Below are 19,611 nucleotides of genomic sequence, written 5' to 3' on the forward strand. Positions count from 1 at the left end.
TACATTCATAGTGGCCATTTCCCCCCTGCAGAGTTCTTTTACTTTTAATACTTCAAGTACATGTTGCTAATGAACTCATTCTGGTACAACCTTTAAATACAATGAATAACATGAAAATGAGCATAATATGAGCACTTTAAGTAAAGAGTCTGAATACTTAGTCTTACTGCTTATTGGTTCATTAAAGAAATATTACTCATAATTTGGAACAGGCATCCACTGTTGCTGCAGCTGCCAGTAATGTGACAACATCAAATTTGGAGACTAAATACACACATCTGTAGATGCAATCAATAAAAACAGCATTAAAATAGACAAGGAGATGATTTTCAACTTTATTGGATAGTTGAAGAGGCAGACTGAAAACAGAAGAGAGAGAGAGAGAGAGAGAGAGAGAGAGAGGGGGGTTGACATGCAACATGGATCATGGCTCTAATGGAACTGACGACATTACGGTTATATGGCATGTTCATGATGTGTGTTGTGTATTTATGCTTTTTTTGGGATTTGATTTTAGATTAAACACTTGTGTGTTGGGTGGTCTGAGATTTCCTGCACATTTCCAGTTAAAATTGGGCAGCAATCAGTCATACTTCCTGGCTTTCAATCCCCTCACTCTGAAAAGACTGTGGGGGTCTTCATGCCAAGCTGCACTGCCGGAAGAACAGCATTAGTACATGTGCAGTGCTGGCACTAAAGTGTGGCAAAATGTAACCATTGCCCGTCCACATATCTACCACTGTTAACGTAATGACTATTGTGTTTCAATATGTGATTATATTTGTCCTTTGGTAAAGTGAGAATAACAAATCCTTAGCTCATCATATTTTGTTCCAGATTTCTATGCAGATTGGATATTGGCAGTACAGCTTTTGAGAAAAAAAGGGATGTCATTTTTGATGTTGAGTTGGTTGGTCCAGACCACAGATTTGAGGGGGAGGGCAGAGAAACTTTAGAGGAAATGGGTGTTGAGAACTCCTCCTATATCTCCCTCCACATTCCTCATCTCTACCCTTCTCTCAAAGTTTGGAGCTAAAAAGTCTCGAAGGACAAAAAGAGCAAAGTGGGAGGATAACAACAACTGGGAGAAAAAGACGGTCAAGGGTACTGACTCAAAGGCACTGACGCTGAAGGGTAAGGACTTCCTCTGGGTAATGTTGGAATAAACAAAAATGTCATTCCTGGATTTTCACACAGTTAAGTATGATGTAACTATTGCCTCATGATAGGATACTTTTCTGTTCTTCCACAGTGCTTGCAATTTCTGTGGTTACTTTCATTCGTCTCTGCCAGTTACCTCAAAATGTTACATAAACCAGATGTAGTAGTATGTAATCAAACGCATGCCTCTCTGAATTGTTTACAATTTAATAGCAACAGTGGTTCTTCTCTATCGGCCAAGCTTGGTGGGAAAGACAAACGTGCAAGGCGTAGAATATCCACTCCTGAAAGGGTACTGTACAGTTGTGGAACGGTAATTTGGGAAAAGGAAATGTCTACGTTTATTAGGTTTTCCTATCCATTTAGGCTTGTATTTGAAAATAGATTTAATGCATTGTGAAACCAAGCAGCAGTCTCTCTTTCTGGCCACAGAAACACAGTTTTGATATTTTAGACTTAACTTTTGATTGGAAAAATGAAATGCATTTGATTTGTGCATTATGCCCTTTCTAGATTTAACCACATATTTGCATGTATATAGAAAAACAGCACACATGTTTTTGAATAATTCCTTATTTAGTTTTTATTGTATGTAAGTAAGCCACAATGCAAACGTCTGTCTTTATTTATTTTTGTAAGTAGTGTTTTTATAACTGTATCTAGGGGAACTTAAACCAAAAAGGAACAGGACCTACTTAATAATGAGATTTCCTCTTTTTGTGTCCTCAAAAATGTTTCTGATGGAAAAAGTGAATCAAATTATTGAGTCACTCATCACTCTTGTTCAGAGTTGTTGTCACTTAACTTATATGCCTAAGCTGTCTTTGGTGTGGGTCATTGGAGAAAAGATCATAGTTTTTTTTACATTAAACCTGAATGCCAGATTGTCATCTTTTTGTACTGTGTATAAAGTTTGTACCCAGATTCATGATGTTCTGATCCTCAGAGACTGGACAGGCACTGGAGACAGTGCATGCTTGTGGCCTAATAAATGGGCAGAGATTGTATGTGCAGATGTTGAGATCCATGATAAGGGTGCTCAGAGTTTCCTCAAGAGGCAGATAGAGGGTCCACTGTCTTCAGAAATCTGCTGGCCATTTTAAATGGCATGGATAAAATGGTGTTTCTTTGAATACAGAGCTGGATGGTTCTGTTTGGAACCACCAATAATAACATAAATAGATTTTTACAGACACCATCCTAAAATAAAAAGTAACAGAGCCGGGTTGTTTTTATGCAGGATACCAGACTTTTCCCTCATCTCCAAGCAGCCATGGTCTTCCTGCTCATATTCGTAACTGTGCTGCATCTGGTCGCCTTGGCCATGCTCCTTGTTGCTACCCTGGAGAAGGTAATACACATGTAAACTGATGCATTAACTTGTGTTGTCTTTCTTCTTACAGTAGATTCACCGTTAATCCCTGTGTAGTGCAAAAAAAAAGAAAAGAAAAATGCTGCACATCATCTAATGCTAAATGTGGTTTTGTGCACTGTGACATTCTGAGAAAACTGTCTTTGAAATCTGATCCAAAAACATTTCTTTCTTTCTGCAGTCCTGGTGGATATGGGATGATGTAGAAATCACAGACCTCTGGTATAACTGCTTCCATGATAATGCCACAAAAACCTGGATGTGTGCTGCTACTAATGAAAGCGGTAAATGCAGTATTTCTCTGTGTGCTTGCCTGCATATATGTGCATTCTGGTTTGTTTATTCACTGGTCATATTTTGCATTGTGTTTTGCTTTTGACTCAGTATTTTACTCTCATTCTCTGACGTGCTCTCCCAGACTGGCTGCAGTCTGTCCAGGCCCTCATGGTCCTCTCTGTGGTCTTCTCCTCCATCTCCTTCCTGGTTTTTCTGGGTCAGCTGTTCACCATATCCAAAGGAGGACTCTTCTACTTCACAGGCCTCTGTCAGGCCTTTGCAGGTGTTTGAACTCTAATTCCATAAGCCACATACAATTTTGTCAATGAAATAAAAACCTGACATTTTATGTTTTCACTCTTTCAAGGACAAAGCTAGAAGAATGCAGAACAATGCAATCTTATCCCTTCGCAAAATATTTTTTACTAAATATTTAAGTAGACAGCTTCATTCATCCCTAATGTGTATTTAATACGACTGTGATGAGAATTAAAACTAAAGCTTTTTAATGTCTTGCAGGTTTCACAACCTTTGCTGCTTGCCTCATCTTCACCTTCCACCGAAAGGAGATCTTAAGTGAGTCCAGAGATCTAAGCAAGGGACGCTTTGGCTACTGTTTCATCCTGGCGTGGCTATGTGTCCCTCTCCTCTTGGTTAGTGGAGTCCTATACGTCCACCTGCGCAAGAAGCATTGAGCCAAAAACAGAAAGAATGGAAAAAAAACCTCTTAATAAGAGTGTGATGCTCTGCACTTATTTTCCAGTTAATAGTAAGTGCACATGAGGAAAGTATACAATTCTGTTATATGGTACAGTATGCAGGACAATTATGTCATCCTAGTGGCATCTCTGTCAGTGAGACACATTGTTGTTACTCACCTGATCGAGAAAACTCAGTAATGCTGTAAGACACAAAGCTCATATTGTGTTAGACAAAGGATTCTGACATACAAATATTAGTTAGTTAAAATGAGTGTTCAATGTATGATTTTGATTATATTTTTTGTATTTGGACATCCCTGTGTTTACGTATTAAAAAAGCAATACACCTATTGTTGATGTGATCTTTACTAAAGAGCATTCCTGTAGGGCTAAATCTGCACAAGGCCTGTTTTGTTCTATATTAAGTGCATTATTTGTAACACAGTGCATGTGCAATCCTCACATATAACACTGTGGTTGCAAAAGGGTGTGCCATCTTTGTTCTTTAATCACTCTTCGCACCAATTGTTCACTTTGTTAAAGTATGCTAGCACTATTTCTACCGAATAGTAGACAATTGTTAGTTAGAAAATTATTGGGTTGCACAACACATTTTTTCTAAAGGTTTTTCCAAAGAAATAAAAAGGAAACTGCTGTCATTGCACCTGATACTTTTAGTTGGGAAGATACAGTGCCAACAAACCTACTAGTCAGGCTAGACCAGTCCAGAAAAAAACTGGGAGGTATATAGCAACCTCTTAGATAAAGTACACATGGCAATATTTTTGCCAAACACCTCACACATGTTTGGAAGGTGTATGACCTGGAACCAGAATATCATAGACTATGATTTCATTTGATTGCTGCAGCTGTGAAAATCTGAGAGCCACATTAGGATTGTATGTGTGTGTTTCTGAGCAACCAGTTGATCTGTCAGCTGCACAGAATTTCTGGAATCTGAGAACAAGGTAGGTAAGAAGGAGTGGAAGCGTTAAGATGACATGCAGGGGAGGGAACATAGGAAGAGCTACAGCTCCTGTAAGCTTTTGAGTAATACTTGAGCCTGAGAGATGACACATGCTGCCCAGGAGGTGAGTTTCACATTGTGTTGATATTTGTGTGTTTCAACTGATTTGTTTTTCAGATACATTGATCACTTTTACTCACTGATTTTTTTCTTCTTATGTCAGCATGCGGTGGGGTCAAAGGCTGCTCCAGAACATCAAATGTGCTCAGGACTGAACTTATGAACCCTAAATTGACTTTTCTCAGAAAGGATCGTGGTTGACTTCACTTATTCTCAGAGACACACCAGGCTGTGGTTATGTCAAACTCCCAAGAGCAGAGTCTCAATGAGGATGCAGAGTTCTTGCCTGTGAATGAGTCCTCCCCAGAGTTCCTGCATTGTGAGAAGGAGCGTCAAGCAGTCGAGACACTCCTAAATGCAGGACCAGAGGCCTTTTACAGCTCCATCGGCACAGAGCGCTCCGGCTGCTTCTTGTCGTCTGAAGAGGTCAGTCAGATAACCAGCTGGGCTCAGGACTACCGCTTTAATCCGCCACAGGTGCCAAGACAGGAGAATGGTGTGGAAGGCAGCTCAGAGAAGGAGGACATCTGTTCCACCTACTTCCCTTCCTACTCAGACACACCAGCCCCAAACCTGGAGCTGGGCTGGCCTGAAAAAAGCCCCTGGGTGCCAAAGGGAAGCGTTACAGTCCACACCAGTCCTCCTGCTGAGGGAGACCCTCCTGTCAGACAGATCATCAGACGGCATTTGCAAAAGGCTGGCCAAGTATGTAAATATAATTATAATGGAGGAACACATTTCTTCTTATGGTTAAAGGTGGACCATATCAGGACTTTACTTATTTAATTTGTTTTAGGCTCAATACTTTCACAACACGACATTTCAGAGAGAAATGTTGCACTTTGTGTTCCACCACGTTTAATTGGTGGCTTTGGTATAAGATTTTACTTGAAAAAATGTAGGATAAACAAAAAAATAAAATACTCTGCTTTAGTTTGAACTCTTACGCTACATTAAAACACTATTTTACAGCACTCTGAAAGAAACTACTTTTAATTTACAAAATGTTGCTGGTGATACTAAAGGTAATTGATATGATTATTTTCATTGTTATTGAAACATAATAAGAAAATGAAGACTTCCATTTTGCGTAAGCCACTTTCTGAATAATGGTGTCCATTACAGGCTCAGTGACATTTTGTGTATTACGCAGGTAATTGCCATTGTGACAGACAGACTGACAGATGGTGCAATAATTGGTGATTTACACAATGCTGCCTCCCGTGGTGTCCCCGTCTACATTATCCTGAACCAAAGATCCATTCAAGAGAACTTCACACTCAACAGGCTCAGGCATCCGGTGAGTCACCTCACTTCCTGCAAATTAGCACACACTTAGCAACCAATCGTCTGTGTATGTTAGACATGGGAATAAATATACCCAAGACTTTATTTTTTTCCAATACCAAGCATCACCAGTCTACTATAGTCAACACGTTGTGTTGTGGGATTCTTTCTAACAAAGGTCACATCTCAATGGAAGTGTCATTTGAAAACTTGACACACTGCATGCCTACTCTAGAAACACACTGGTTACTTTGACATATTATCTTAGGAATGTAACACAATAGATAGCTGGTTAAACTGGTCATACGTCATTCAGTGGTATCTGTGTCTCTATTGAGGGAGAAAATATCATGCCTGATGTTGAAAACAAAATTAAATTGAAAAATGCAGTACATGCAATTAACAAACATAGACTCACAAATGAACAGAACTTAAAACTTATCTGATGCAAATGTTTTAGCCATACTATCTGAGTATGGCACTAGAGAGCGCAACGTTGGTTGGTCAGTTGACCACTTTGATCCAGACTGAAATATTTCAACAACTACGAGATGGATTGGATTTGGTACAGGTACTCATGGTGCCCAGAGGACAAACCCTAGTGGTTTTTGTGAACCCCTGACTTTTCAAAGGCTGCCACCAGCAGGTCAAGTTAACTTATCAACTTATCCAGTAAAATATCTTAAAATCTACAAGATGGATTGGCACAACATTTTATTACAGACATTCATATTTCCTCCAGAATATATCCCAATGACTGTTGTCACATCTCAACAACTACTGGATTGATTACCAGTAAAAATAGTGCACATTTATGTCCCTCTAAGGATGACTTGTAATAACTTTTCATATACAAATACTTTGGTTTATGACTGAATACCTGCAAAACTAATAACACTCTCTTCAGCCTCTGTTCTTTGTGTTTAGTGCGAACTTTGACATGCTACCATTGTCAGCATTGTCCCAGTGAACCTGTTAGCATGCTTATGTTATCATTTAGCTCAAAGCACCTCTGTAAAGTACAGCTTGAGCTCCTAGCATGGCTGTGGACTTTTGTTTTTACAAACCTTGTGCATGACACAAGATATTACACGCTATTCTCTCTCCAATAAACACCAAGTTTAAATCTCGAGTTTCAACTTAAGCTTGTGGTCTGGCAGAATATGCAGGTCCGTGTTCTTGGAGGGAAAACTTTCTGTTCGAGGACGGGAAGAATGGTGGTTGGGGAAATGAAAGACAACTTCCTCCTAGTGGATCTAGAGACAGTAATTCACGGCAGCTACAGGTGAGCAGTCGTGTCTTTTAACTCATTTTATGTGGATCAAAAACACTTGAAAGTGATGTAACATGCTGTGTTTGCAGCCTCACATGGACAGACGCCCACCTGCACCGGCAGCTGATCACTGTTCTAAGAGGCCCAGTTGTTGATTCATTCGATAGGGAGTTCAGGATCCTTTTTGCTGCTTCGCTCCCCATGCCAGACACATGGAGGGTTGCAGGTACTCATGTAGGCCTAGATGTGACTCATCAGCTGAAAGACCACTCAGATCTCTGGTTTCAAAGACATCACCATTCGGAGCCTGAGATCACCAACCCACCATCCCCACCTGCTGAGTCCCTCCTGGACTGGGAAGCCATGGGGGTTATCCAGAGAAACAGCTGCTTCCCTGACAGTCCACTTGACCAACACGAGGAAATCATGACCAAGGAAATGCCACTGCGGAGCAAAATGATGTTTGATAAGAATACACCCATAACGGATGATTTTACTAACAATGGAAACCAATTTGTGGATAAGAAAAGGTACATGGATTATCTTGACTGAACCAATCTATGTTGTCTTTGGCTCAAGCACACAGTATACATATTCACTTTTCCATTTACACAAATCAAACTTACAACTATAATTTACCTTTCACTGAATCTTACACCAACATAATGAAAATGTAATATTTTGCGCCACAGGTTGTTTGTATGACTAATACTCTAAAGATCTCTTTTTGTATGTGACAGGGTATATGAAAACACTTTTTCAGTGAGAAACAATGTGCCAGATTCAACAACTTTCAAGTGAGTTTTGCTGCAGCCAATTTTGACATTATACTGATTAAGAGTATTGGCTCTTGTCTTTTTCTGCTAACAATTTATTCAATCGTTTCTTGGTTATTTTCATAGCAACACACAACTCTCACCAATAGAGTTGAAAGCTCCAGAAACAATGAAGAGGTAACACCCAAAAGATAAAATAAACGTGTGGAATAATTTAGTATTAATGTCGTATCTAAAAGAGTTTTTTTTTTCTCCTGCAGAGAGGAACATATAATAAATAAAGCTAACTTCAAGCAACTCTCCATGGAAAAGAGCACCAATTTGAATGACAGAACAACAACAAGACTTGATGAAGCAATAGAACCAACATACAATATGATCCCAGTTTTCTCTTCTAAGAGAAGAGAGAACTCAAGGAAGGAGGCCATTTTGGAAGCAGACAGCAGCATAAATGAAACTCTCTTCAACATGGAGAACACACAATATTCGAGAGTGAGTATAACATGCCTTTCCAAACACTTGAGTTGCTATAACCTTGAGCTCCTGTGAGGTGAGAAAACTGAGATGCATTTCTGTGCTCACAGAAACCTATCATCCTGAGGGTGCCGCAGTCTGGGAACTTCAGCTCTCTGAGTGATATTATGAAGAGGATTCAGCCTCAGCAGAGCACTTTAGGACTGCTCAGGAGAGGATCCAAGGCCGCTGTGTCGGAACTGAGCCAGTCCATGCTGAATCTGAGTGTACCCAATACAGATGAGGACAGAGGAGCCCCGGTGCCAAGGTTTAAGGCTGCTGTAAGTCAGTGAATTTGTAATATTTCTCTGTGTATACGCTTGTGAAAAAGGTGTTTATATCTCACAGAGATTTTTCTCTTTAAGTTGCAGAATTAAAATAGCACTATAATCCTTTATCCTTCCTTTACATGATTTTGACGTTTTTTGTTGCTGTCAATCTCCTGATTCCTTGGCAGTGTTTCGACCCCGATCAAATGACACCTGCTCTTGCCCTGATGAAGAAGAGGAACGATGAGTTGAAACCTTTATTGTATAGAACTCCAAAAAACTTTCTGCCCAGAGAGAGGCCTCGCAGCTCCAGTTATACACTCACTATGGACTGGAGGAGGTCACTGGCAGAGACAGAACAGGAATAAGGAGCGAGGAAGAAAATACAGTACATGAGAATCATGTTCTGCAATATCATTTTCTCACACTGAGAAAAGACAGCTGCCAGGAGTGGATAGTTACAAACAGTGTTGCAGTGTTAATTACCCAAACTAAGCCCAAAACAGCCTGTGACTCTGAGAATAAAACCACTGTAATATACTGTATATAGGATGCATATCAGTGCTATCTTGATTTGATGTCCCACTGAATTTGATGATAAGATGTTTCACTGTACGCACAGCAAAGCTTTACTTTAGAATGTGAAAGCACATTAAACGGTTCTGTTAATGCTAGTATCAACTGTTCTACCCACTGAACCTCACAGAAAAATAAGTTATAGAACAACCTTTTGATTGAAAAATTGAAGTAAATATGATTCTATTAAGCCTTCAGGAAGTGTCAATACACGTAGGCTACATTTGGGTTTGATTTGAGTGTAAAAGAAAATGGTACTAATGAATTGACAAAAGATATCACAAGGATTATTTTGTTCAGTATATGGTTTGGATATACTGGGCTTAATACAACATTATACAGTATATTGCGAAAAAGAATATGTGACATAAATGTAATGAGATTTAAAGTAAAGCTTTGAGCATGTGCTGATAGGACGTTAAATATCCACTGTAGAGGGCAATTGGCCTTTAGCTAACATTGAAGACACAGAGGTCATGCCCTCAGTATTTTTTCTGGGATTTGGGGGACTTGACACACAGTTTACTCTTTTTGTGTTATAAGTGACTGATTGAGTGATTGATGGCTGTTAAAATTTGTGAGAGGGCATTCTTTTCCTCCATAAAATTAATTGATCTACCCATGCAATATCCCCAGCAAAGAAACTAAGTGACGTCTGCTACAGTTTCTTGGTGCCTCCCTCTGCTGATTTGACAGAGAATTGTTCATAAATTCAGTGCATGTGTAGCGCTCTGCAAGTGTGTGTGTGTGCAATTCTTATGTGAGTGCTCTCATAAATCTATTCTTTGATTTTGAATCAGCAGCAACCATGCTCCATAGGATTTTGAGTTATCTCATTAATTCAGAAAAACAGAGTAGTTCATTTTTTCATGAACATTTAGAATCAAAAACGTTTTTTGCAGATAAATATGTAATCAATTCAGGAAAAAAAACAGGGAAAATTATGTATTTTTCACGCTTCCGTATATTTTAATCTATAAATCATAGACATGATAAAGATGCAACAACTCAAACACTGAACAAAAATGTTACACACTCCAGTACAGTAGGTGGCGGTATGCCCATTGCTTTGTAGACCGCCAGTAAAAGTGAAGAAGAAGAAGAAACTACGGAAGCACATGGTTACATTCTTTAACTGAGGAAAATGTGTCGCTTCAACTCAACTCAACTGGATATTTACAGTTTTCTTTTGTTTTAATCTCCAGATATTAGAACTGGCGTGGAAACGTGTTGCTTGGTTATCTTTTCGCTCCTGTTTTGTTTGCTAACGTGTAGCAAACAAGTTTAATCATTTTCCATCATGGTGCGAGCTAAAAGGTAAGTTTGGCTAACGTTAAAGTTGGTTTCGCATTGCCAGACCTATCTCCACAAGGCTAAAGCTAACGTTAGCTAAAACCAGAGTATGCACGTTTGTATGTTTTAATGAGGCTGCTAAAGTTGTACTTCGCCTCCATACACCGTTTTATTGTGGCCATTAACAGTTAGGGGGTCGTGTTATGGGACCCTTTTAGTTATTGGCGCTGAGTCTTACATTTCCCATCAGGACCTACAGGAACTTACAATGATATAGATATGCCAGTTGTATAAACATCCTCTGAATGTCACAGAGCAGCGACTACAACACATCTCTGTCTCCTTTCTTTTCTTGCACAGGGCTGTGAAGATACAAAGGCCAAAGAAGACAGAGCGATATGATGAAGATGACCCTGAAGCCTACAAAAACATGCCTGTCCCTGATAAGGTAAGGAGGACTCAGCAGCAGATGTGTCCTGGCCTGCTTTCTGCAGTGTTGTTGTCTGTCTGTACTTTATAATTCTGTCGGAAAGCTACATTGCAGCCGTACAGTGTGCTCTCAACTAGACACATGTTCAAATATGTTTATTTCATTACTACAACATACATGAGAAAAACCTAGAGAAAACATCTAATAACAGAGGTTCAACATACTGAGATTCAACAACCATTGATTATATTGTCATCCAAAGAAAACTCCATAATATATGAATATTGGTGAATACAGGGCACATTAAAAATGTAAATGTAACTCATATAAAGCTGAGCTATTTGCTCATTCAAATATTTAAATATTCTGTCTACAAATGAAAGTGTTTCCCCAATTTTTAAGGCCCACTGCTTTTTAGGGTTTTTCATGCATAGAGGAATCACCATTGCCAAAATGATAATAAGTGAGAGAGTAAATAACAATTAAAATCCTCTCCGACTGGGTTTGATAGCAATTTTCCAATCAACTATTGAACAAGCAGAACATAAACGTGACTTGCAGCGCTAATCTGTTTTACTGTCCAGAATCCGGCTGTGTCAGACTCTCCCGGGGATTTTAACGATAGTACGTATTTAAATATATAAATATAATTTTTTTTAAGCAGTTTTGTTTGTTGGGATTTCATTTACTCAAGCATTATAGACAGTGCAACACATGCAAAGATTTCTGTCAAATAAGGTAACACAGACTCATTGTCTTTACTGTACGCAAAACCGTTCATGCTTACTGTTGTGCGTACCCCTCGCCCACCCTGGTTTGTATACAGTAAAAGGTTTCATGGTCATGGCTACAGGATTTCAGAATAAGAGTGATGTGTACACTGGTATTTTTTAGGGAAGTTTTCAAAAGTATTAAATTATTAGTATTACAGCAAAGGACATCAGGTGCCACCTCTTTATGACTGTCAGCAATGTGGCGTTTTTTTCATTGTTTTCCATTACAGTTTTTCATAAATACTTTACTATGAATAATGTGACAATGTTTTGATTGTTGGTTCTGGTACACAGTATTGAATCTAAACTAGAGGTGGTAGTCATGTGGAAATGAAGGCCAATAAGTTAAAAGTGATAAATAAAAATAAGATTGATTGATTTCCCTGCTGTGCATCAAATAAGCCGCTCTCTATCGTCATCAACAACTCTCCTTTGGTGTTGTGATTATTATTTTCAACAGTCAGATTTGAACTTGAATCCTCTCTTCCTTTCAGAAATCGTCACAGTACTCTAAGGACAACATCGATGAGTTTCATGATGAGAAGATTGCAGTAAGTTTACCTCACTAGTAGTTCTGTTGGTAAGTGTATGTCACTGTTTTTGGTCTAACCTTTTTTTTGCTGCGGTTTCTTTGCCACAGAAACTTCTTGCCAGCGGTGTTCAAATGGAGAGCGACCAGGAGGAACTGGATGATGAGGTGATGGCTTAGGTGTTTGGATTTACCTTCAGAAAATGAATCTGTTGTAGTTCAAGAACAAATTCAAGCTCAGCTGAATTTCACAGGAGGAAGTGATGGCCCTAGATGATTCAGAGTCAGAGAGGAGGAGGAAGAAGAAGAAGAGGGGACAGACATGGAGAGTGATTTGGAGGGGAAAAAAGAAGAAGGTAAACATAAAATCATCAGTTTATGGGCAGGATTTGGTTAACTGTCATACCCATTTAACTGCAATTGTGTCTTCCCCAGATCTTCCCAATGAAATGGCATGGGGCACCAAGAAGAAGATGTTCTATGACTCTGACTATGTGACCACCAGTAAGCGTCTTATCTCCAGAAATATTATTTAGGCAATTCATGTTAGCATTGTTGTCTTTGTGGTTATGCAACATTTAAATTGTGTTATTAAAGAGGGGAAATCGCAAGACGAGTTGGAAGCTGAGGAACAAGAGGAAGAAGAAGAGGCTAGAAATATCCAAAAACGTTTAGCTGCAAATCTGAGCGAGGAGGATTATGATTTAAACTTTTTTCAGGTATTTGTCTTATCGTAAATCTCTTCTGTACACCTGCAGTTAAATCCACATGCCAAGATAGAATGTGTTTTTTTTATTTTGTTTGTTTTATGTGCCTAAATGAAGGAATTTGCTGTGGAGGGGAAGGATGAAAACAAGACTGTTGAAAAAAAAGAGAAGATTGTGAAAGACCTGAAGCAGATGTCCCAGAAAGAAAAAATGAAACTTTTGAAAAAGGAGTCCCCAGAGCTGCTTGACCTTATTCAGGACTTCAAGGCAAAGGTACAACACAGGGATGCAACCAAAAAACATGTAAAACATCCTCAAATGTAATAAGTTTAAATATATTTGCTTAGGAGCCACTGGCCAACATGTAATTGATTATGTTGTATGTGTGCAGCTTAATGAACTAAAGGACGAGTTGCAGCCCCTCGTACAGATGGTCAAGGACGGAAAGATCCCACCAGGAAAGGTGAGCACATTTAGCTTAATTTCTATCTGTGAATTTGTCACCAGGCTGAATTTTAAAGGTTTATTTTATTTTTCTAGTAACTGATGTATCAATTGAAAATGTGAAAGAGGGGGTTCCCTGGTAGCTCACCTGGTAGAGCGTGCGCCCCATGTTCCAAGGCCCAGTCCTTACCGCAGTGGTTCAAATCTGACTTGTAGCACTTTGCAGCATGTGCTTCCCCCCCCCCCTCCCCCTTTCCTGTCCGCAGCTGTCCTATTGGTTGATGTTATTGAAATGCCAAAACGCCTCAAAAATAATCTTAAAAAGAATAAATGAATGTGAAAGAGGGCAATTTTTGTGAGGGAGACCTACAATCAGTGTTAGAGCAACAACTATTCAGCAGAATTGGATTGTATGACCAACCAGCATCTTTATAATCAAAGCAGTTATCGTTCTATAACCTGCTTAACTTGGGGCTATATAAGTATTCACATTGAAATTTACCAAGGCTGTGATTAGGTTAAAATGACTGTAATCACAACAGCAGTTGGATTGGTCATGAACTTTCTTTTTTAAGCTGTTAGATTTATTAATAAGAGAGAAATGTGACTTGGATGCTGCATTGTGTCGGGTATTACTGAGAAACAAAGTAATAATGTCATGTTGCTTTGGCAATCTAGTATGTGAATCTGAGTTATTTTCATCCTGTTTCCAAAGGGTGCTGACTACCTCAAGACAAAACAGCAACTGTATCTCAAGTAAGTTTTAATTAATTATGACATATTGCAGAAACATGTCACAGTCCTTCATTAAATTGACTAATGATTCTTTCCTGCCCCAGTTACTGCACAAACATCAGTTTCTACTTGGTGCTAAAAGCGAAACGAATCCCTGTTCATAACCATCCAGTGATTGAAAGACTGCTCACCTACAGAAATGTAAGCCCACACACTGACATAAACACCTGCCACCGGTGGAAAGCACTACAACTGCATCTATACTCGTATTTTGGACAGCATTCTGTTCATGCTAATATTGTTTAATAATGGCAGCAATGACTATTTGGGCTGGAGCATTATAGTTACAACCCTCTGTCTTTCAATACCTGTCTGCAGCTCATCAATGAACTAGGTTCAGTAGATGCTCGGCTTTCACCTCAGTTTCGCAAACTGTTAGCTGGTGAGGAGAATGATAAGGCCAGCAGACCAGCAGAGGGAAAGAAAACCAGAGTTGCCAGTAAGAAGGAAAAGGTGAGATTTTATTTCAGGGTACCTCCATTCACAGATCTTAACTTTGAATCTGTTGCTGTTTTAACATAGAACTTAAATGGTAATGAGTGCACGTTGTTTGTAGGATTCTGGAGAAAACTGTGCTTGAGGTTGAGGAGGACTCGGACTCTGATCTGGACGAGGAAGCGGCTCTGCGTTTCTACAGAGATGTGGAGGAGCGGTCGAAATTGAAGAGGAAGGGCAATGACACAGAAGCTGAAGAGTAAGTATGATTTGAGTCTTTGAAATGGCAGTTAGGACAAAATCAACTGGGGATCTGATAAATTGTCAATTTGTTGCAGGTTGGTAGGGAATGACGATGAGGAGGAAGATCCAGATGCTAAACGAGGAATCACTTACCAGGTAGAGTTACAACAAATCGCACACTCAAATATTAGTATTTACAATCAGATGCTCTCATCCAGACTTACTTAATATTCATTATTACAAGAACCTTCTTGGGCAGGTGGCATTTGGGAAACCACATCCGATCAAGCTTACAAAAAGTTTTTTCCCCACCAATACAATTTATTATATGGAGTACCTCACACTTCAGGCATTCCAAGTTAAATGTTTTTCTAATTATTTGCCTCTACCAATTCCACAGATGGCCAAGAACAAGGGGCTCACACCAAAGAGGAAGAAAATTGACCGTAATCCAAGAGTCAAGCACAGAGAGAAGTTCAGACGGGCCAAAATCCGTAGAAAGGGCCAGGTTTGTATTACCCATATGATTGTGATTATTTTTGTTATCACGCTGCTAACGTGCATTACAAGCTTATGGGAAACTATCTGTAGGCTCACCAGTTTACATCAAGAGTTTAAGTTGATATGTCAAACATGTTCCCAACATCGATATTGACACTGTTTACCCAACAGGTGCGTGACGTGCGTCGGGAGGACACGAGATACAGTGGAGAGCTGTCTGGTATTCGTGCTGGTGTCAAGAAAAGCATCAAACTTAAGTAATCAAGAGAGAATTCAAGTGAAGCCATGGGGTTGAAAAATTACCTAATTGACTGTACTTGTAAATGTTTATTAAAGGTGTGTAGTAAAGCATGCCACTGAATTATTCATTTCCTTTTGTAGAACAAGAAATCATCTAAATATTTTTTTCTGTTCTAGATCATTGTGCAATTGGAATAAACAGTCAATAAACTTCCAATTGTATATTGTCCATGTACAGCGACAACCTTATAATGGTGCGTTCCATTTGTTCTCGTAAGTGGGATTTTCCGAGGTCAAAGTCAGAAAGGCCCCCTGAACTCGGGCTGATCTCGGTCCAACGTGCCTGCTCCGTGTACCAACAGTAGTGAAAGCTGTAGTCACATACAGCACTTCTGTGTTATTTGTGTCTCAGTAAACCAGTCGTACACACAGTGCTGTCCATATTCTCTGTGGACATGTTACGCTTGTTTGTATGCCAAAAAAACAGCGTAATGCGTTGTTGTAAACTGGCAATGCTAACAAGAGCTAGAACTAATGAAAGTCCGACTTGTGAATGGAACGCATTCAACTCGGGTGTGACGTCATTCTCAGCTTCCGCGTTCTGATGTAAATGGAACACATCAGCTTAGATGCCTGTTTTAGAGTACATTAAAGGACAAGGGAAGGCATGTGTTTATAGTTATTAAGGTTATGCAACCAAACAGCATACTGAATATAGCAGAACAGGCAAATTAATTTAAGTCAAACTTAGGATCAGGTAAGAGCACAAACAACTTACAGCTGTGCCATTCACTCTAACATGCAGTACAGATCATAACTGTCAGCCTGCTTGTTGAGTTATAAACTTGTTGTGTGCCGATGTTAGGTTGCTCACTATCCTCTCCTCTATCTCCACCTCATTCTTCCACATCCTCCTCTGTGACCATCAGCTCAGCCTGAGTGTCACGGGTCACCACCACCACGTAACCCCGTCTAGAGTCCAGCACGTTGGCCACTACTGCCTGGTGCCTGTAGGTGTCCAGAGCTCGCTGAGCCCTGTCCAGCAGGATGGTTGCATCCGTCTCAAGCTTAAAAGATATGACAAAAGCATGAGGTGCCCAGTCCTTCACCAGCGGGGACAGTATCTTGGGGACCATGTTCATGCTGAGCTGAAGAAAAGAAAAAAACGGATATTCACATTAATACCAGAAGTTAAGAGTCTACAGCCACGCTAGCAGCTTTATGAGGCTGTCCTGTGGAACAGCAGGGCTTAGAGCTAAATGCCCAGGCCAACATGGCCATCACTAGAGCCACGCTGCTTGTATGGCTAAAGAAAGAAGTCTTGCAAGTATATTTGCTAGAATCTTTTTTACTCACTTGAAGAGGTCCATTGGAAGACTGGATTTTGTGTTCAGGCATCTCAGATGCTGGGATATAGAAATCTGACACAGCTGCAGCCAAGTAAAACATGGCCTTGGATCCTAAGTGCAGAACAAGGAGTTGAACAATGTGATGGATAAGAGCCACGGTTTGAACCTTTGAGTAGTTGTTAATCTGTACCTATTGTGCTGAGTGCCTGTGCTGCTGCTTTGAGTAGATGCAGATATTCTGACAGAGTGCTGAACTCAATGGGCAGAAGGAGTTTGCCTTCTTTCACTTCCTGGTATCGCTTTAGCGCTTTGGCAATGTTGGGAAGCACCTGCTGGTTAACCACCACTTCACCAGAGTTGCTGGATGCTCCTTCTCCACCTCTGAACTTCAGGGCATCCAGCATGTTTATGGTTGAGAACATACGTGTGTAGGGATAGAGGGAGCGATGCCTGTGTAGGAAAATGACGGCATAGCCCGAGTCTATGAAATACTCTGCTGAGGAGGCTCCTCGTCTGCCGCTGCTGAAGTTATCGAGAAAGCGAACAGTGCGAGACTCTAGGGGAACTTTGGTGCCTCCGGATGTTATGAGAACCACCCTGCGACCGGCTGCATCATGGTGCCTGGCGAAAGTAGCCATCTTCTCTTTGACCTCCTCAACATGGGAGGGAACGGCAAATTCTTCAGCTAACTTCCCATCAATGGAAGATATTCTGGGTTCAGCCATCACCTGATGAGAGAGAGGGCATCATGAGGAAAGATGTTTGGATGTAGCACAGTAATGATGGACATTAGCAGTCAGAATGGCAGACGTGTTTAATTGGGAACTTTTCCACATCAACATCCGTTTAGCCTGCCTGTTTACCCAGTTATAATGGCTTTTGTTAGTCTAGAGTGTTAAGTTTGAGAAAATAATTGATGTTATGAGGGATATACTGTAGAAATCACACAGCTAGAGTCAAGTAAAACAGGGATACGTGTGGAATACACATTTGAGAACATATGGTCAGCTTAAGAACCATTTTTCCTTTTTTAACAAAGTGCAAGAAATAAACGGAGCATGCAAAAAGTGTCAAAGACTATAAAGCTGCATTATGGTCAGTGAAGGACCTATATCAGGGACTAAAAATGTGGATATTTTAGTTTCCACAGCATCAAATTTGACATTTTTGTTAATTCTATCTCTCACTGTTTCCACAACGTCACGGTACCTCACAGTAGCTTTTCATAGACTTAACAGGTCAACCTCGACCTTAACAGTTGGCGTAAGAAAGGTGTCTTTGCTGTCGACTGATTCGCTACAGGAAAACAAGTCTCTTGATAAATATGTCGATTTAAGGACAAATCAATTAATTTGCTGAATGTATCCATAAATGTTCAGTAATTTGACAGGTGAGAAGAGCAGGAGCAGAGTCCTCTTCAGTCCTTTGCAAAAGAACACATCGCGTTACCTCCTGCTATATTTGCCACCGTGACAAACCCTGAAACGAACAAAACCAACGCGTTTTTATCACAATAACACTTAAAGATACAACTGCAAAATGCCCTACTTTAGATTCCGAAGCTGTGGTCAAAGATGTGTTATAACAAGATTGCATTGACAGTTTAAGAAAGGAAGGTTGTTCAGCTTCACAACTTCTGCACTTCCTGAAACCACTGAGCTGAATTCTTTGGTCTTAAACACTGAAGAAAACCGCCAGCGCCCCCAGTGGCCGTAAACGGTACTACCACCACCAATGGTTGGTTGGTGGGCAGACAGGCGGGCAGACAGGCAGGCGGGCAGGCGGACGGATGGATGTATGGATGATGGATGGATGGATGGATGGATGGATGGATGGATGGATGGATGGATGGATGGATGGATGGATGGATGGATGGATGGATGGATGGATGGATGGATGGATGGATGGATGGATGGATGGGATGGATGATGGATGGATGGATGGATATTTAATGATCCTTTGTTGCATTGATTATTGAAAATGGAAAATTCCAGAGTTGCAGCAGCAACATATCAGACACAGCACACATAGAAAATATACACGAAATAACAGGATATAATATGAAAAGAAATCATTTAAAATACATACAAGTTGGGAATAACAATACAAATTTACAACTGTTTAACTATTATTGGTAAAGCGGTAGATAACATAATATTGTATGTAAATATTGTGCAAGGTACATTTAGTGCAGTCATGATGTTTGTGATTCTTATCTACCACTTAGTGATGAAGTTTTATTGTTTGTGGTAGGAATGATTTCCTGTAGTGGTCCGTGGGACATGAAGCTGTTGGAGCCTCTTAGAGAAGCTGCTCCTCTGTTGGACCAGTGTGGGGTGCAGAGGGTGCCCGGGGTTAATTAATGATAGATAACAGTTTGTTCAGTGACCTCCTCTCCACCACAGCTTCAAAAGTGTCCTGTTTGCAGCCAATCACGTAGCCAGCCTTCTTGATCAGCTTGTTCAGCCTGTTTGTGTCGCTGGTATTTTGAGTCCGAAGAAATAATGTGCGTCAATTATTTTTCTTACTCTTAAACGAGGTGTCAGACTTTATGAACACAATTATCAACAGTGGTGCACAC

At 40.1% G+C, this 19,611-nt stretch overlaps 4 protein-coding genes across 5 annotated transcripts; 3 read left to right on the forward strand and 1 right to left on the reverse strand.

Moving 5' to 3' along the window:
* The first annotated feature begins 866 nt into the window (after positions 1-866).
* emp3a (epithelial membrane protein 3a (MAM blood group)) lies at positions 867-3,904 on the forward strand. Of its 2 annotated transcripts, none has more exons than XM_032514781.1 (5): positions 867-1,134; positions 2,402-2,512; positions 2,715-2,817; positions 2,952-3,092; positions 3,329-3,904. In XM_032514781.1, the coding sequence occupies exons 2-5, from the start codon at positions 2,435-2,437 to the stop codon at positions 3,502-3,504; spliced, it is 498 nt and encodes a 165-aa protein (XP_032370672.1). In that variant the 5' UTR covers positions 867-1,134; positions 2,402-2,434; the 3' UTR covers positions 3,505-3,904. The 2 variants fall into 2 exon arrangements, with proteins under 2 accessions (XP_032370672.1, XP_032370671.1); XM_032514780.1 differs by lacking the exon at positions 867-1,134 and adding an exon at positions 1,177-1,196.
* A 301-nt stretch (positions 3,905-4,205) lies between these two features.
* Positions 4,206-9,906, forward strand: fam83e (family with sequence similarity 83 member E). Its single transcript, XM_032514779.1, has 10 exons — positions 4,206-4,601; positions 4,701-5,302; positions 5,751-5,897; positions 7,045-7,169; positions 7,247-7,687; positions 7,898-7,954; positions 8,060-8,110; positions 8,194-8,425; positions 8,518-8,727; positions 8,904-9,906. Exons 2-10 carry the CDS (start codon positions 4,835-4,837, stop codon positions 9,081-9,083), a joined length of 1,911 nt encoding a protein of 636 aa, XP_032370670.1. The 5' UTR covers positions 4,206-4,601; positions 4,701-4,834; the 3' UTR covers positions 9,084-9,906.
* A 436-nt stretch (positions 9,907-10,342) lies between these two features.
* On the forward strand, positions 10,343-15,925 carry utp3 (UTP3 small subunit processome component). The gene is given in 18 exon segments (XM_032514045.1): positions 10,343-10,608; positions 10,945-11,032; positions 12,282-12,338; positions 12,428-12,484; positions 12,571-12,601; positions 12,604-12,672; positions 12,752-12,820; positions 12,914-13,035; positions 13,141-13,296; positions 13,415-13,486; positions 14,183-14,223; positions 14,307-14,403; positions 14,581-14,715; positions 14,819-14,830; positions 14,832-14,956; positions 15,036-15,096; positions 15,341-15,448; positions 15,613-15,925. Coding segments are annotated over 18 exon segments (1,407 nt in total). The 5' UTR covers positions 10,343-10,591; the 3' UTR covers positions 15,703-15,925.
* ppcs (phosphopantothenoylcysteine synthetase) lies at positions 15,754-18,735 on the reverse strand. The gene is given in 5 exon segments (XM_032514046.1): positions 15,754-16,579; positions 16,581-16,829; positions 17,038-17,141; positions 17,221-17,758; positions 18,579-18,735. Coding segments are annotated over 5 exon segments (1,017 nt in total). The 5' UTR covers positions 18,627-18,735; the 3' UTR covers positions 15,754-16,501.
* Between the last annotated feature and the right edge of the window lie 876 nt (positions 18,736-19,611).

This window comes from Etheostoma spectabile, chromosome 4 (assembly GCF_008692095.1).
Source record: "Etheostoma spectabile isolate EspeVRDwgs_2016 chromosome 4, UIUC_Espe_1.0, whole genome shotgun sequence".
Lineage (NCBI taxonomy): Eukaryota > Metazoa > Chordata > Actinopteri > Perciformes > Percidae > Etheostoma > Etheostoma spectabile.